At 39.4% G+C, this 18,439-nt stretch overlaps 1 protein-coding gene across 1 annotated transcript; it reads left to right on the forward strand.

The window, feature by feature from the left end:
- Window positions 1-3,049: 3,049 nt before the first annotated feature.
- On the forward strand, window positions 3,050-15,591 carry TMEM30A (transmembrane protein 30A). The gene is made up of 7 exons (XM_063152905.1): window positions 3,050-3,322; window positions 8,559-8,675; window positions 9,295-9,402; window positions 9,657-9,744; window positions 10,214-10,357; window positions 12,319-12,525; window positions 13,422-15,591. The coding sequence occupies exons 1-7, from the start codon at window positions 3,050-3,052 to the stop codon at window positions 13,613-13,615; spliced, it is 1,131 nt and encodes a 376-aa protein (XP_063008975.1). The 3' UTR covers window positions 13,616-15,591.
- Window positions 15,592-18,439: the final 2,848 nt, after the last annotated feature.

The following is an 18,439-nucleotide window of genomic DNA, read 5'->3' on the forward strand; positions in this document are numbered from 1 at the left end:
TGTCTAAATTTTAATATAAAGCAAATTCATTATGAGTGTGAGTTTATGATTAATAAACAAATACATAAATTTTTATGGTTTTGCACATAGATTAAGTTTTTAAGCTTCCTAAAATAAAGCTTTGTTTAAAACATACATACAATCATGGTGTATTGAAATAATTTGGATTTTAAAATATTTTTTATGAACTGCAACACTTTGGAGTAGGAGACGGTGATTTCATCTTGCATTTATGTTCCTAGTCAGTTTTTTTACATCACCTAACTTGAATATGAATCTAAGATAAAGATGTAAAAAAAGTGCATTAACCACATAATTAGTCTATATTTTGGGGACACTCAGGAAGAAATCTATTAATATAGACTAACAATGTGATTAATTTCTACAAGTACTGTAATTTTAAAGGAGGTAATTGGGGAGAACTTTCACACTAAGCTAATGTGAAATATAGATGCTATATATATATATATATATATATATATATATGCTATAGACATCAGAAACTGTTAAGCAATAGAAAACCAGCGAAAGATCTACTTTTCCCTTAGAGATCTCTTACTGTCTAAAGAGGACTGAAAGACCTGTGAAGTATAATTATAGTGATAAAATATAGTTTCAATCCATGAAAAAATCTCAAATACTTAGATTTCTCTTGTTGTGAAACATAATTAAACAAATTTATCATGCCCTTTCTTGCCAGTCCTCTCACACCTGAGAGCATCAGGTCCCAGCTTCCCATTATTGCCCCTTGATTATCCTGCTGCCAGGGAAATTTCTTACTATCTCTCACCACAGGTTTCAAGCAGTCTTGTTCCCTTGGGATCCCAGGCTGCATCTCTCTGGATTCTCCGTGATGCTGTGGGAATAAAATTACTACAGCTCAAGGTAATAATTGCAAACAGAAGACAATAAAGGAAAGGGTGGTACTAGAGACAATGGGCTTATTTAGAGGGAACGACAGCAAAAGTTGGGGTCCACAAGATACTGGAAAAGATAAATTAGGAATGAAATATAGTTTTAGCACAGATGCCACAAGGAATATTATTAACTTTTGTACCCTATATAATTATTTAGGCACAGAATAAATACTTATATTTTAGACATTTTTATATATATCCGGATTTCCTATGCTATGTCAAGGAGGCCTTTGGTGCCTCCAGAGCAAAATACATTTGCACAAGTCAGGTGCTCCCCCCAGTGGTCTTGGCTGATGCTCTCGGTGCTCCAGAGAACTTAAAGGCATTTATTTTACATAAACTGTTCCATAGCCAGCTAAAAAGTCTGCAGATTGAACTACATTATAAAGTTATTTAATTAAATAGTTCCACTTACTTTTTTCCTTGAAATCAAGTAAATTCATGAATATTTTCTGAATGTGGATTTGGTAGCAGTCTTGGGGTCCTGCATAGGAAGGACCAGAGAGTCCTCACAAAACAGACTTTAATGCAGAAGTGCCAATGAAGTGAGAAACATGGACTTCCAAGGTTGCATTAGCTTGAGCAAAGCCTGCTAAAGCAGGTGTTCTGGGATACAAGTACATACTCCCACACTGGATTCCACAAGGTGACTGCATCTCCAAGGAAAGGGTTTCAACCACTGGAACAGGCGGCTCTGGAGGGGTGGTAGAGCCCCTGTTCCTGGAGGTGTTACAGAACAGACTGTAAGTGGTAGCAAGTGCCATGGTGTAGTTGGCATGGTGGTGTTCAGTCAAAGGCTGGACTCAATGACCTCAGAGGTCTTTCCCAGCCTAATTGATTCTGTGATTCTATTTAATGCAGTCAGGTTAGCTCGTAAGGGGAAACAACAGCATCCATATGTGTAAGTACCTAAAGGGGGATGTGGAGTCAGAGGGAGCCAGACTCTTCTCAGTGGTGCCAACCACCAGAACAAGAGGCACCAGGCAGAAACTGATGCACAGGAAATTCCACCTGAATACAAGGAAGAACTTCTTCAGTGTGTGGGTGCCAGAGCACTAGAACAGATTTCTCAGAGAGGCTGCAGAGTCTCCCTGACTGGAGATATTAAAAAATCATCTGGATGCAGTCCTGAGCAGGGGAGGTTGGACCAATGACCCTCTGTGGTCCCTTCCAGCCTTACCTGCTCTGTGATTCTGTATCCACTGCACTGATTCACTCACACCTCCTGACAGCAGAGCAGGAGTACAGAGCACAAGAGCTCCCAAAAGTGGTGGTTGGCATACATGGCTCCGTTAAGAGAAACTCTCAAAACTCTTGTGCATTGTTACATCTCTAGGATTAGTGCTGTTACAGCAGCACTAATCCTATTTATGAGGGTAGGAAGCCGAAGCTGACCTCTCTGTTGACCCAATGGATGCTGCCTTGGGTCAGCGCATGCCAGCAGAGAGGATGAGGGGCAGTGCTCAGGAGCACAGAGAGGGGAGGACAAGGCTGAGGGCCCGGGTTTTACCCGAACCCTGGGCATGAGGAGGCAGGAGCCCTGCCCTAGGTCTGCAATCCTAATCCTCACCAGAGCAGAGCCTGCCTGGCCAGCACGTAGAACACATCCTGCGAGGAGCAGCTGAGGAAGCTGGGGGGTTTTGGCCTGAAGGAAAAGGAGGCTTTGGGAGGGGACATAATTCTCTCTACAACTCCCTGAGAAAAGGCTGGAGTGAGGCAGGGACTGGTCTGTTCTGCCGTGCCTGCAGTGAGGACAACAGGAAATGGCCTTAGCTGAGACGGAGGAGATTCAAATTAGATATTAGAAAAAAATATTAGGGTGGTCAGGCATTGGAACAGGCTGCCGAGGAAGGTGGTAGTCACCATCCCTGGACGTGTTCAAGAGGTGACTGGATCTGGCACTGGGTGACGTAGTTTAGTGGTTTAGGGGTCACAGAGGTAGTGCCGGGTGGATAATCACACCGGACGATCTTGCGGGTCTCTCCGACTCCTGACGATTCCGTGCCTCCATTACTCCACGACTCCATGGTCTGGGCGGGCCGCGCCCGCCGTGCCCCCTCCCGCAGCGTCGCGGCCGAGTGCGCAGGCGCGGTGCCCCCGGTCACGTGTCGCGCGGCGGCGGCGGCGGCGCCATGGCGGTGAACTACAGCGCCAAGGAGGAGGCGGACGGGCACCCCTCGGGCGGCGTCGGCGTGCCGGGCGGCGGCGCGGTGGGCGGCGGCGGCGGGGGCGCCGTGAAGACCCGCAAGCCCGACAACACCGCGTTCAAGCAGCAGCGCCTGCCGGCTTGGCAGCCCATCCTGACGGCGGGCACGGTGCTGCCGGCCTTCTTCATCATCGGCCTCATCTTCATCCCCATCGGCATCGGCATCTTCGTCACCTCCAACAACATCCGCGAGTACGAGGTGCGCGGGCGGGTGTGCCCGGCCGGGGCTTTGGGTGCCCGGGGCCCGCTCGGGGAGGCCGGGCCGGGCAGGGCGAGCGGGGATCGCCGGTCGGGGGCCGCCTGCGGCTCCGGGCAAAGCCGGTCCCCTCCCGGCCGGCCGGGACCAGGCGGGTGCCGTGCGGGCGGACCCGGTGGTTCCGATCCGGCCTAACGTCTGTGCTCGTCAGCAGAGCGTCCATTAATTACCCCGAGCAGACAGCGAGTGACAGGAGTCTGCGGATAGGCTGGAGCTCTTCCGTGAATTCTGTCAGTGCTCCCGAGGGAGCTTCCAGGGAAGTTACTGCCTGCCTTTAATCGACACAGCCCAGTGCTCCTTTTCTTCCTCAGCAGTACAGACAGCGCATCATCCGTGGAATAGCCTGTGGCAGTCCATTATTTATGTTCCAAAGTAATTGTATTTTCAGGACAAAGCTCTGTGGTGAATGTATTGCTGTTATTCTTACCTGCACCGATGATTTAATGTTGCAGGTGCTGTATGGGTGACCAGGATGTCCAGAGTAAGCTTGGAAACAAGGATCAAAGAGTATGGCTTTTTCTAATTAACACTTAGAAAACTCCAGTCTGAGTTTATCAGATTTACATCTGATAACCAGCCATGCTACTGCTGTGAAAAGTTGCTGAGCTTTAGCTGAAAACTGAACTGTGTATCACAGATCGATCCATTTGATAACAGAACCAGTTTGTGTTGAAAGGAAATAACGCACAGGGCTTAGGGATGGGCAGCCTTGAGAAGCAATTGACAGCTATTAGTTTTGGTGAGCTAGTATGACTGAGATTGATTGTAGGGAAGAAGGTGTGTGGTTGTTCATTGTGTTTTTTTATTGGGAAGTATGAATTTTTGTGGATCAAATCACTCCACAACTGGACTAAGCTGTCACTTTGAAATAAATAGAGTTTAAGACAGTAGCTTAGCTGGTGGCAAGTTGTCACTGAAGCCCAGTTAGCTAAAGAAATCATGAGGTAGGGAATGAATGGTATTTCCATATTTCTCTTAAAATGCAAATAAGGTTATAATGAAACCAATTTTATCTCCTTTTATGTTAAGATCTACAGTTACAGTTAAGGAGAAAAGCAGAAGGGAAAAACCCAAAAGCTGAAGTGTGTTTTACAGCATCATAATTTGTATGTAAGCATATTTTTTAGAAAATAGTTGCTTCATTATAACAAGTGTTGGGGTTGTGCTGAACATCTGAAAATTGGCACAGGTGCTTTAGAGAACATGGCCAACTTGTCATGGGCACAAAGATTTTTAAATTGTCATGTTGTAACATATTTAAGGTAAATACAATTGCACGTTTCCAAGACTCCTGGAGAGAAGTATAAAAGTATCCTTGCTAACTCTGATTTTTGTTGACAACTGCATTTAAAATAGCCATTTCTATAGTAAATCAGTACAAAGTTTTAGATCATTATAATTGGACAAATATGTCCTTTTTTCATTATGACTGAATCTGCATTGATCTATGGGAACAAGAAATGCATCAGTTTCATGAGTCCAAAAATGTATGTGACTTCTTGTACCTATATTGCTGCTGTATGCATATACAGGGTTTTTATATACTGTTGTTGCTTAAGCAGCTCAGTCAGGTACTGCTGGTAAGTTCCAGCAGAACCCAAAAACCAGCTGTTCCCATCTAACATCTGGCACAAAAGTCGTAGGTGAGCTGGGAGCCCAACCAATGCTCCCCCACACAGTCAGGTTGTGTATAGAGAGCAGCAGTAACCATTTGTAGTGGAGACCTGTTGGCACAAGCCTTCAATCCTCTCCAATTTCAGGATAGTCAAGACTGAAAAGAGTTTCATTTGTTTATTTTACTGTATGGATTTACCCTTTCACCTTTTGAAATTCTCAAAAATCTGATTGTTAGGATTTTGTGAGGACAGGAGGGACTTTGGAGCCTGTGCTGAGTCAGAAGGGGCAAGTTTGTGTTCAGTTGCCTGATCCTCATACTTGTTTTATGAAGTGACACTCTGCAAGTGAGATTATCGTCCTAAAGGCAGCTGAATTTAAGAAAACAAAAGTTTAAATCAAAAAAGGCTTTATAGTTGCAGCTGCAAAACACAGATAAAGCATTTTACCAATTAGGACCAACATCTGAGCTCTAAACACCACTGAGGGGTGCAGTTTAAGACAGTGCTGTCACATACATGCTTAGATTACATACATCCCTGCTTAGAACGCTGGCTTTTGTTATAGCCTCCAAAAGTTATTCACAAACAGCTGTGAATAAGGTTTGGCTGCAGGAGACAAGACGTCCAGAAGCTCCATGCAGTGACTAAGCTTTTTTAGAAATGTAATCGGTGCAGGAAGCACAGGTGGTGATTTACACCTGCCTCCTAGGCAACAGCATAGCTCTCAAATCTGTGTGTATGTGCCTATAAACTTAGTGTACTGGAATTGAGTAGGATGTATAATTTGTGACCCTGAATCCATATTTAGGTTCAAGTCACTCTTTCCTGAAACAAGGTATGGTAGCCATTAGTATCTCTGTGGACTTGCTGTTCTTCTACAGGTGCAAGGACTGAGCAGCAAAATGTACCTCTTCCATTGATTTCCTTTATAAGATGTCTTGAATTCAAATGTGGAAGATTTCCAACAGTTTAAGTGTACTAGACCTATCAGGTTTTTGTTGTGTTTTCTCTAGCATTTTTTCATGGTTTCTAAAAGGCATAATCAGCCATTTATCTTGAGTCTGTTGTTAAAATAGTTCATTTCTTGGAGGTGTTTTTTTTTTTTCCTTTGGAGTGTTGGTTTTTTTTAAAAAATATATACAGAGTGAATAAGAAGCACTGACAGAGCATATTAATATATGATAAAATGTGAGGAATATGCAAAGTATTAAAAGTGGGAAAGAGATCTTTGTGCTGTAACTGTTGCTGTGAAATGCATAATGGTAGATAAAAAGCCAGATTGACTTAAGGCTAGGAAGGGATAACTGAAAGTAAGTACATTACTGTTGCCTGCATCTTCAGCCTTGTGTGCAGTTCCTGTAGCCTCATGTCAGGAATGATAAAAAATTAATAAAACCTACAAAGAGGACCAGATTTATGGATTGCCTTTTACACAGGAAATGGTTAAGCAGAGTAGGACAAAGTATGAAGTCTACAAAATCACAAATAGTTTGGAGAATATGTGTATGCAGTAATTATGTTACTTCTATAGGTGTATGTCAGCTGACAGGCATCAACAGCCTGAAAGGCCTTTGGTGCAGAATAACTTGGAAATACCCAGTGACCCAATGTCCTTAAATCTTGAGATTTTTGGAAGGGCTCACTGTGTCTGGTTGTCAGCTGTTGAGTGATCCCACGGGACAGAGCAAAGGGGTCAGGCAGGTTCTTGCCATGGACTCCATCGTCAGTCCTTAGCTCTCACAGTCAAAAGTGTTACGTTGTCAAGAGGTGAAGATGGATGCCTTCATCCTTTTAAATAAGCTCTCTTGAAGGTAATCTGTAATTGTGGATGCAGAAAAATACACTTGTGTTGGCAGTTACTGTACAGGAGCGCTCTTTGATAGCTTGCAAGCTGATAACAGTGCATCAAAGCATAGTACTGCTTCAATATACATCAATTTCATGCTCCACAGAATTTAGTGCATTATGTTTTTAAAAGTGACATCTTTAGGTCTATTGCAATCTTAGTCTTTAGCGTGTGCTCTTGACCTGAAACAACTTCTCACACTGGCAAGTTCTTTCTAAAGGAAATGCTTGCTTCAGCTTGCTTTGGCAGAACACACCCACCCCTGAGTTAGCCTTCAACAAATGAGATGCATTGTTCATTGGCAGCAGCAGTGGGGTCTGTCTGCTGCAGCTGAACAAAGCTGGTCATGGCTGCTGCAGCAGTGCTATTTCTAGATCAGCATAAACTTAATATTGTGTTCAGCTGAGCTGTAAAGATCATGATCCTCTCTCAGTCTCTCTCTCTGCCAGGTAGTAGCTTCTGAAGCTGTCTAGTTTCAGCCAGGCTCATTAGTGCATAGGTTTTGTCTGTCAGAAATCTGGCAGCAGAGCAAATGCCAATCAGTAAAGGTGTTTGCTGATGGGGCTGGTTGCAGCTTAATAGATACTGAAGAAATCACAGGAAGAGAGACCCTGAAGAAGATGCAGAGGAAAATAGGCTTCAGTTCTTTTCTGAGTACACTGTGTGTGTTTATTTTAGCTAACCTAAATATGGGCATTAGGACCAGTCATAAATCACTAGTTCTTGGTTAAGCCTTTCACTACAAACATAAATCAGGACAAACAACTTGCAGCAGCCTTTTGTATAACTGTATAGATGTTCTAGTTTAAATGCTGCTGCTGCACAGTTTTTTTGCAGTGAAGTATATATTCACCAGTCTGAGTCTAAATTCTGAAATAGGTAATTCATGTTAAGTGTAGAAATACATCTTTTATAGACAGATATAAGCTTTCTCCTGCCACTCTTGCTGGAGCTACATGTGAGAGAGAGCTGATGTGGTCAAGTTACTTGAGTTGGCTTGGACTGTAGGGTGAGCTTGTGGCTGATAAGGCTGAATGTACAGATTTTTAAAAAAGGCTTTTTATGGTCTACAATATTCAAGACAGAACATACTGTATAAGCCAGATTAGTACTGATCATCTTTCTTGTCCATATACTGATTATTTTTCTATTCCTGACAAAACAATATTGGTGTATTAATCTTTCCTGTTTTAGGACAATTTTTGGGCATTAAGTGATTTTAATTTTTTTCTTCCAATTAGGTGGCTAAAAATGGCCAACAAATCAAGTTTTTCTAACGCAAATCTTTTTTCATTAAATAGCTAGACTTTTAAAAGTTTAATCTCTCGGGAAAGCATGTAAAAACTGTGATCTGCTTTTCATAGAGTTTGGAAACATCACATTGTGTGGAGTGTCTGCTGGTTTCGTTTTGGTGTTGTTTTTTTGGTAGGGTTGGGGCTGTGTGCGGGGCTTGTTGGTTTTGTTTGGTTTTGCTCCAGGAGTAATTTAACCTCAGTGTTTAATTTGTTTGCATCTGAAATCAAGCATATAGTCAGAATCAAAAACTCATTTACAGAATGGTTAAGGTTGGAAAAGACTTCTTGATATTATCAGATAGGCCTGAATGTGCTCTTGGTGTTGAGATGTGATTGCAAAATAAATGCCACAGGAACTCTCTTGCTTAATAATTTTTCTTTATTCTCCCATTGTAAACTAATGACTACACTTTCTGTTACAGATTGACTATACAGGAACAGAACCTTCTAGTCCCTGCAACAAATGCTTAAATGTGTCCTGGGACAGCACACCCCCTTGTACATGCACCATCAATTTCACACTGGAACATGCATTTGAGGTATGCCGCCCTGTATGCAGGATGAAGTCGGAACAGTTTATATGATTTATTTCATATTGAAAATGAAAGTTTTGTCACTGAAATATTTTTTCCTGTTTTAGAGGATTAGTTTTGGTTTTCCTTTGAACGTGGATCTGATTTTTATGTTCCCTTTTTCATCAGGAGGGATGAGATATTTCTTAATGCCTCTATTTGTCTGGAAACGTAAAACATTAAGTGGAATGCTTGTGTTTTACACATTCAAAGTTACCCTATGTGTCACACAGCTAGAGAGTAGATGAGCTATTCCTGCATGATATAAAAAAATCTCAGTTTAACAGGAATTGGAAATACCAAATAAGTGCTTTCTGGCAGATTGGAGGCAAATGAGGCTTATGGGTTCTACCTTGGACAAGACAGGTATTGGGGTTGGTGCTGGTGAATATCATTCTGATAGTTGGTGGCACATTTATATTGTTTGACTTCAGCCTTCTTAGGACAGTACTTCTATGAACTCATATGAAGTTTGAGGATTGATATTCTTTCTTTATGAATATTGCTATAAACCTAAGAGTTTAAGAACTTAAAATTGCAGATTTGTATTAATGAAATCCTTCTTTCCCTATCTTGCTTTTTGTAGAGCAATGTATTCATGTATTATGGACTTTCCAACTTTTATCAAAACCACCGTCGTTACGTGAAATCTCGGGATGACAGCCAGCTAAATGGAGACAACAGTTCACTACTTGTAGGTATTCATGCTTGGATGTGAATGAGCAACTAATTTCTGTCTATTGCATAAATCACCACATAAATTATTTGGTTTCATGATAATGTGGTACTAGAATTTTTGCATAACAGTAGGCAACCATAAGGAATTGATATTTTGTTTACTGAAAATAACTGTAAAGTATTACAATTCGTATTGATCGTGTAGTAAAAAGCAAGTTAGTTGTGTGAACTAGGACAGACTCATTTGCCTTTTTTCTTTCTAACTATCAGAATCCAAGTAAGGAATGTGAGCCTTACCGCACAAACGAGGACAAACCCATTGCTCCTTGTGGAGCTATTGCCAACAGTATGTTTAATGGTATGGTCACAATTTTAACTTATCATTTGTATGGGTCTGTGATGTAGTGTATGTTATCTATTGTGTGCACATTATTCTGGATAAAGATAGTGTGGGCTTTTTTTGTTTTGAATTAACACATTTTCATTGTTCAGAATAAAATAAATATCTTGTACTGCTTGTACTTGTTTAAAAATTGCTAGGAGAATTGATTTAATCTTATAGCACACAAAGGATGGAAATACCTGTTGTGAAAATCTGCTGCTGCTGTGATTTAGAAACATAGATACCATATATGGATAATAAACCGCTATCTCATATACACTGATTCTTACAGAACAGGTTGTTATTGTGTCAGGCAGACAGTAAATGCCTTGCCTGCTTATCTTTATTTTGTTTTCTCCTGGAGGTAATTGTTTCAGTGCTTATCATGATTATCTGTCTAAGGAATGTTTCTGCAGCTGATCTTCTAATTTGATTTTGTCTTTAGATACACTGGAGTTATACCGCATCGATAATGACACAAGGACTCCGATTACTTTGATCAAAAAAGGCATTGCATGGTGGACAGATAAAAATGTAAAGTTCAGGAATCCTACAGGAGATGGAAACAACTTAACTGCACTTTTCCAAGGTAAAAAAAAAGAAAAAAAGTGAAATTTTAAGAACAGCAAAATGCTTCAAACACATTTTGATTTCAAACACATTTTGATTTCAGAGTTTTACCTCAGACATTTTACTGAATGTGCTAAATAAATGTTCTCTGAAGAAATCCAAGCTAAGGACTACTCTGCTATTTGAAAGGTTGTCTTTAAATATTTGTTTTGGTTTAGGACAAATTTGGTACAGAATCTCTAAAGGGGCTCCTCTAGAAAGCAAACTTACACGGCTTTTCTTCTTAACCGGTTCAGAAAGAACTCTTCTGAGAGAAGTGGAAAGTACGTGTTTAACAGGCACAGCACTCTTCAGCACACAAAATGAACAATACTGGATGACACTACTTTGAAAAAGATGACAAATTCAAAAAGTCTCTTTTGGGGGTGGTCACTCTGTTATCAGTCTTGGACTACTGCTTGTTGTACTATAGGGTCTTCACTTGCTTGGCTTGCTTGATGGCAGCACACGTCTCACAGTTGTGGATAACTTGTGAAAACCTGCAAGTTTCTTATAAACATGTTTGGTTTTTACTTTTACTGTAATCATTAATTTGGTAGTCTTTAATTTCTGATTTTTTTTTCCTGTACCCTGCATACTAAAAAATGCGTAATGTACACTGTTGGGGTTTAACCCCACTTGGCAACTAAGCATCACACAGTGTCTCACTAACCATGCCCTTGCTCAGTGGAAGGAAGAATTGGAAGGCTGAAAGTGAGAAGGCACATAGGTTGAGATAAAGTTGTTCAGTAATTAAAAACAAGCAACCAAACCAAAAACACAGCAAGGAGAGAGGAAAATAAGACCCAAGAAAAACAAGTAATGCAAAAGAAAATAATTGTTCACCGTCATCTGAGTCCCTGAGCTAAAGTAGGCCCTGCCTACCTCTACCTGCCCTTTTCTATGGTACGGGATATCTCTGGTCAGCTGGGATCAGCTATCCCATCTGTGTCCCTGCCCAGTCTCTCCTGGACACCTCTCCTATCTCCTCACAGCTGAGGAGCTGAAGATGCCTTGATGCTGGCAAATACTGCTTAGCAATAACAGAAACATCACTTTATCAACAATGTGTCAAACACAAATCCAAAGCATTGTCCCATACCAGCCACTGTAAAGAAATTTAATTTTATTCCAGTCAAGACCGGTAAAAGTTCTATCGTGTTTGGATTTAACTTACAAAGAAATCCTACAGTTGTTAAATGAAACTCTTCATACAGAGTTTTTGTTTAAATGTTTCTGTGTCTAGGTTGTGCTGTTCTCTAAAAAAACTAATTTTTTTTTTTTTTTGTTATTAGAAGTGACTGATGTGTCTAATTTTTTAGATTATACGCAGTTTGGCAGATAAAAGTTTTCTTTGGCTACTATGTCTGAAAAAGCCCCTTCTTAGGGCTCTAAGAGCCTGTGTGTTTATGCAAGGTATATAATAACTTCAGGCTTAACCTGATGTGGGTTTCTTGCTTAGTCATAGCCAAATTACGTGTTGTCAGTATGATGGCTACCCTTGGAAAAGCAGATACTTTACCTTAATACAATGTGGAATTGTATTTCTAATAACAGTAGCAAAAGCATTTGGACATAATCTGAAATGATGTTTAAAATGTTGCATGCTCCTGCTTCTCAAATTTTACCAAGTGAGCAGAGGGCCTATCATCATAATGGAGAATTACCCACCAAGCAGTGCTTTGAGACATGACTTCCCACCTGCATGAATTGTTTAAACAATGGACAGTGCTGTTATGTTATTTATTTATTTATAGAATTCAAACTGTTAAACCTGCAAAATGAAAAGTTCTTAAACAGCCCAGTGTGTTGCAACAGTAGTGAGTCAGCCTGTCTGTTCATACTGTTTGGAAGTTAATGTGGTTTTTTTGACACTAGAATGGATTTTGATGAGCCAATGTTTTGTATTTGAAATAATTTATTATTTTTGCATGATCCTAGGCACAACAAAACCTGTGAACTGGCCCAAGCCAGTGTATATGCTGGACTCAGAGCCTGACAACAACGGCTTTATCAACGAGGACTTCATCGTGTGGATGCGCACAGCTGCTCTGCCAACGTTTCGCAAGCTCTATCGTCTCATTGAAAGGAAGAACAACTTTCAGCCTACCTTACAGGCGGGAAAATACTCTTTGGATATTGCATACAGTATCCTTTGTAAGCAAGCCTTAGCTGGTTTATACAAATAGGTATCTGCAAGTTATCAGATGGAACTAGCCTTTCTTCTTACCATCTCTAAAAAGCGATGGTATTGAGCTGTGGTTGAAAACTGGCACTGAGACCCAGATAGACTGTTACCATCTCTTACTTTTTCTTATTGCTAGTTTTATGGCATTAATAGCCTCATAGAGACAGGGAAATCAGATTGGTTGGATGCTGGGAAGGAACTGAGAAAAGCATAGGAAAAGAGGAAAGAACAGATGTAGCTGGTAGCAAAGGAATTTAAAAACTGTAACTTCAAGGTGAAATGACATTATGTGATGAAAGGCAGACTGACTGAAGGTCACAAAAATGAGAGCTGTCGATCAGGTGAAGGATCGTCATTCTTTGTTGAGGAGACTAAATATTAGGTAGAAACGCAGGAGACTAGAGAAGGAGGGTTGTCATAGTTACCGAATTCTTAAAATGCAAAAGCACTTAATGATACTTTTTATATAGCTGCTGCAGTGTTCTCCTCTGCTGTAAAAATGTGGGGAGTGCATGTAAAACAGAATGTAAAGAAAAATTTTGTAGTAAAATAAACACAGGGACTGAAATTTATATTTCCCTCACTTCATTGAAGCTGCTTTCATAAACACACAAAATCATGCATTTTACTCTCCTTCAGGGTTAGTGTCTCCTAACATGGCTTTTGTTTTGAAGTAGCTGACAATACCCAGATTAGTTTTATCCAAAAAAAACAGCTGAATGTTCCATATTTGCAATTCCAGTTCCAGAGGCAACAGTTAGTATTTGGAACCTGATTGAAATGATGAAAATTTTCATGTGCCCACTTCAAGCTGGGTTTAGAAACTTGCTTCTTGTTTTCCTAAATGTTTTTTCAGATTATCCTGTACACAGTTTTGATGGACGAAAAAGGATGATCCTAAGCACCATATCATGGATGGGAGGCAAAAATCCCTTCCTGGGAATTGCTTACATCACTGTTGGGTCCATATGCTTCTTCTTAGGAGTGGTATTGCTATTCATTCATCACAAATATGGCAATCGAAACACCAGTGCAGACATTCCCAATTAATCTTGCATTCTGAAAATAAGTGTACTGCATGTGCATCAGGGCCAGTCCAGAATGGACCCAGTTTTTGAAAGACAAACCTGCTTCTGTCATTTCTGAGACTGGGTGCATAACTTTTACCTAAAGCTCCCCTTTCCCATACTGTGGATTAACTCTTGAAAATGACGGATATACAATTAGCTCTATTGATTGTATCTCTGCCTGTGTCAGAAACAGTTTTTCTGATGTTTGCCTCTAACTGGGCAGGCCATATGATGCATATAGCTCCTGTTCCCTTGATGCATCTGCTGCTTGTTCACGTGCTATGTAATGTCGGTATGATTCAGTACATTTAGATTGTGTGGAGAAAGATGGTTTTAGATACTGTAAATTGTTGACTTTCCAGAATTCAGGTGTCAGTGCTGTTGGAAGAAGTCAAGTCTTAAATGTTTTCTTCGATTTACTGTCTTGTGTGCATGGGCTCCTACCTTTCTTGCTGAGATTTTAATATATTTATACAAGTTGTTAAATATTTTTCCTGTGTCCTACCCACCTCTATTATATTAAATCCTTTAAGTGCTCTGTAAACTTCAGCACTCTGGATTCTTTGTATATTTACAATATATGTGCCTGGCCAGTAAATGAGCATCCTATGAAAATACCAGAAAACCTATTTGTTAATTATCTGCGTGAGACCCTTTAAAAAATTGTTCTGAATTGGGACATGCTTTTGCAGATATAATCTTTTTCTAATTTTCTTTGCTTTAAGTCATATCCAATCCTAGTTCACTTTTTGCTGGTTTTGCTTTTTATGAGCAGCACCTAGCATTAATCAAGAACTTAAAAGGTTTTTTTCCATTCATACATTGGGGTGAATTCCTTTTACCGGGGTGAATTCCTTTTACTGGAGGAGTTTCCTGATTTTTTTAAAGCATATGTGTTCTGAGCAGGCTTTGTTTTAAGGGAATTGTATACTTTTTCCTTATTTGGAGTGAACACCACATGAATTTTTTGTGGTGTTTAGGAAGTAAACGATAGAAGTTCAGAAGTTGAGATGGCAGTGACATTTTTCCCTGAAATGCAGGTTTAGCTTGCTGTGAAACATAATTTAAATATTGCAGTTAGATGCAATGTGCAGGTTAGTGTCTTAAATTACAGAAGGATTCACCTTAGGTTAATTAAAAGTTAGCTGCAACCTGTAAAATATTACTTTTTGGTGACTTTTTTTAGATGATGCACAGAAACTCTAATGTATATGGTGGAGATCACTTTATATGCAACTAGCTTGATAAAGTATGGAATATATTAAAAGAGACCTAATAAATTCTGCAAACCATTTAATAAGAGATTTGGTTTTGTTCTTGAACATATATTTATTTTTATCTGGATGAAAAGACATCATTAAGTGTAAATGCAGTTTTAAATGAGTTGTATTTCTGGGATTGCATATTTATTACAAAAATGCATGGTCCAATAGCTTAATCTACAGGCAACTTTAAACAAAACTTACTTATTTATCACATAATCACATGACTGGTTTTACTTAATTACTTGTGTAGCCTAAGATTTTAAATGTATAAGTCTGGATAAACTGTGGAATGAGGCAGCATTTCCAGTGTGCTAGCTTTCTGTAACTACATATAATAATTTATTTGCATAGTACAGCCTGGCAGAACAGGGCTTTCAAATAGCACCTGTAAGATTTTATTAACAGTATTGTATTCATGTTGCTAGGGTTACAGAATAGGGTATGTACCCTCGAAAACTTGGAGAATGTGTTAAACTGGCTGTGGAGTAGCTGCTAGTCTAAGATAGAGTAAATGAGCAAGGGGATGTCTCACAATTACTGGTTATTAAAATATTTTGATTTTTAAAGTTTGTGTTTGTCACTTGAAATGCAAATATATTCTGCTTCATTCATAATTCCTATTTTTCCAAGTGGGAAAGGCTGCTTTTTGGGCTGTGCTTAAAATTAAAAAAGAAATATTTTTCTCTCTTCACCTTGTAATATTTTTCAATGCCTTACTTATTTTTTTTTTACTAACTATAGCTGCCAATGTATCTTCAATCTCAATGAAGTGCACCAGGGTGAGAATTGCTGTCTGGTTTTTATTGCAATTAAGTGGGTTCTCTGAGAGCCTTTAGCAGTAAATGCATGGGACAGTGTGCCTGTGGAGCTTAAAATGCTTGTAAGAGTTCAAAATATTGGTCAAATTTGTAAACTCTTCCTTCACTTATGTTCATTTGTCTGGATGTCATTTTGACAACAATGGAGATCCTTGGAGGATCCTTGGACTCTTTCAAGGATTAATTATGAATATTGAGGAAGGATGCAAGTCTTGTCTTTTTTTAATAGAAGTCTCTGAGGGAGGAAAGGCCATGAGAGTGTAGGTCAAGTAACATCTGCAAACAGACCAGTGAGCATGGCTGGTTGGATTGGATTCACAGGAAATGTTACTGACTGCACCCTTCTCTCACATGCCCTACTTGCAGTGGGAAAAGAACAGACTGAGTTGAAGAGAGTGCTTAGTGGAAAAAGGTGACTTAAGTCTAAATCAGGTACCTACAGTAAATTACTTACTTTAATGCAGCTGCTGAAGAAGACAAAGAACATTGCATAATCACAGAGTAATCTGATCTTCAAAGTTCCTGTGACAAGACAAAGGGTTTCTGATCTTTCCTGAAAATGTGATCTACTCTTGGTATTACATAAGTTGTTTTTTTAATTTTAATTCAGTAATTCAACATAAAACCTCTCCAATACCCCCAAAATGTTCCCTGTATAAAAGGCTTGACTGTATTGAACAACCTGCCCAAAATGCTCTCTTTCAAAGGAGAAGATAAAACGATGAAAATCTAACTCAATTTTATTCTTGCTGGCTTCTTAGCAATGTGGCCAGTTTATGGAAGAGACTGCTTCTGGCAGTGTCAAAATAGACTCTGAAGTTTATTTTCAGAAAGCCCAATTGTGAAAAGTTTTGGGATTTTGTTTGATTAGTAGAAGTATTAAATTTTATTTAATATTAGTAGTAGTATTATATTTTCCTCAGAGCACCAGGAGTATTTTCATGTAAAAATTCTCTCCCTTCTAGCTCACAGAATGTTGCATTCTGTGCCTACATGTGAAGTCTAATCTTATTTGACAGTATCAGTTAAGACTGAAGACCATTATGAAACGGCATGCTAAGAATTAGCAGGTCCTCACATGACCTGAGTCTCAAGTAAGAAACTACCTCCCCATAAGCCTCCCAGTGTGAACATCTTTAGCCTGTGCTTGCAAGTGACGTGATACTGTCCACCTGAGTTACATCAACTGCTGCTGCAAAGTCTGAAGTTGGAAGATTATCTCTCATTTTGTCATAGGGATGAAATAAAGAGGAATAAAAGTGTAAGTCAATCACTAAGGAAGTTCAAGAAGTTTTTTTTTAAAAATATAAATTAAAATGAAGTATTTTGAGATCTTTCTCACTAGACCCTTGATAAACATCATGTAAAATAAACAATTTGAGCAAATGGAATACCAGAGTTATATGCAAATTGAATTGAATTTTTACCTGAGGACTCTGCCCAAATTTTACAAGATAAAATGGCGAGATGCTTAGAGGTGCAAGAATGTAATTAATAACCTCATTAGTTCTATTATGAAAACGGGAAGGATTGGACTGTGATATTCTTGGAAGAAAGGAAAATACTGTCTTTGGGATCGCCTACTGAGGCCTAATTTTATGTCATCTGTTTAGCAGGATTTATGCACCCTTGTATTACTGGTTGAAGAGGTAGAACACTTTTTTTACGACAAATGCTTCTAAACAGCTAGGTTAACAGGCCTGCTTTCTTTCTGGCTTAGACAGAACTTAGACAGTTCAACAATGAGTTTTGATAAACAATTTTGTTACACAATGCAATACATGCAATAATTGCCCTGTTCAGTAAGGAAGAAGCAGTGTGTTTGTTTCTAATGAAACATCTTCATCCTAAAGCAGCAAGTTGCCATTTCTCATTCCCTCAAGTTTTCATTTCTTCATGAATTAGTCAACACTGAAGAGACCAGCTGTGCTTGCTCTGAGCAGTTATTATGTAGCTTTTAGCAGGTAGGTAACCCACATGTCAATCCTTAAATATGGCCTTTCTGTTGTAAAGGGTATTTATACCGAAAATGTCCCTGAAATTTAGATTCAGACATACCAGAAAGTAGCTCACACAGCAGAAATCGGGATTAATAATTTATCTGTGAATTATGATTCTTTTACCATTATCTGGTATTCAACTGAGTTTATAAAAATCAGAATAAAATATTGTATGCACTCATAAGATTGCAAGAGGAATGAATGGAAATCTGTCTTACAGTGGTAGTAATGTATTTTTAAGTGTTGCTCTGTGATAGTACTGCTGAAATGTTTGAAATCCAGTTGTTAAATAATGCATCCAGTTTCCTCCTTTGTTAAAGCACCTATTTGTCCATGACTGTGCTTTCTAAATGCTATTTTAAATATTTTGCCCAGCTAAGGCTATATCTATAAATGCTTCATCATTGCATTTTTAGTTTCTTTCTGGGACAGTTCGTAAGATTGAGATATGATCCTTGTTATTTTCATACTGAATTGAGCACTAATTTGTCGTGTTTGACACACGTTATTCATCATGAGGTTTGGCACCAGTGCAAAAGTATTGTAATGCCAAAAACTAAGTGCACTTCAACTGCAGCAAAGCCATTCCTGACAGCATTGTATTTCAGCATAAGCTTGAAGCATGGGAAAATGCAATTACGGGGCTAGATCTGCAATGCAGAAAAAACATGCATAGGCTTCAACTACATAGAGTAGTTTCTTGAAGGGCAATTCATTCTTT

Source organism: Melospiza melodia, chromosome 3 (genome assembly GCF_035770615.1).
Source record: "Melospiza melodia melodia isolate bMelMel2 chromosome 3, bMelMel2.pri, whole genome shotgun sequence".
NCBI classification, from domain to species: domain Eukaryota; kingdom Metazoa; phylum Chordata; class Aves; order Passeriformes; family Passerellidae; genus Melospiza; species Melospiza melodia.

Bases quoted from the DNA above. Each gene is read 5' to 3' on its own strand.
- TMEM30A (XM_063152905.1), top strand. From the start codon at position 3,050: ATGGCGGTGAACTACAGCGCCAAGGAGGAGGCGGACGGGCACCCCTCG. The intron at 9,403-9,656 runs GTAGGTATTCAT...TCTAACTATCAG, and splicing joins GAGACAACAGTTCACTACTT to AATCCAAGTAAGGAATGTGA. The intron at 9,745-10,213 runs GTATGGTCACAA...TTTTGTCTTTAG, and splicing joins TGCCAACAGTATGTTTAATG to ATACACTGGAGTTATACCGC.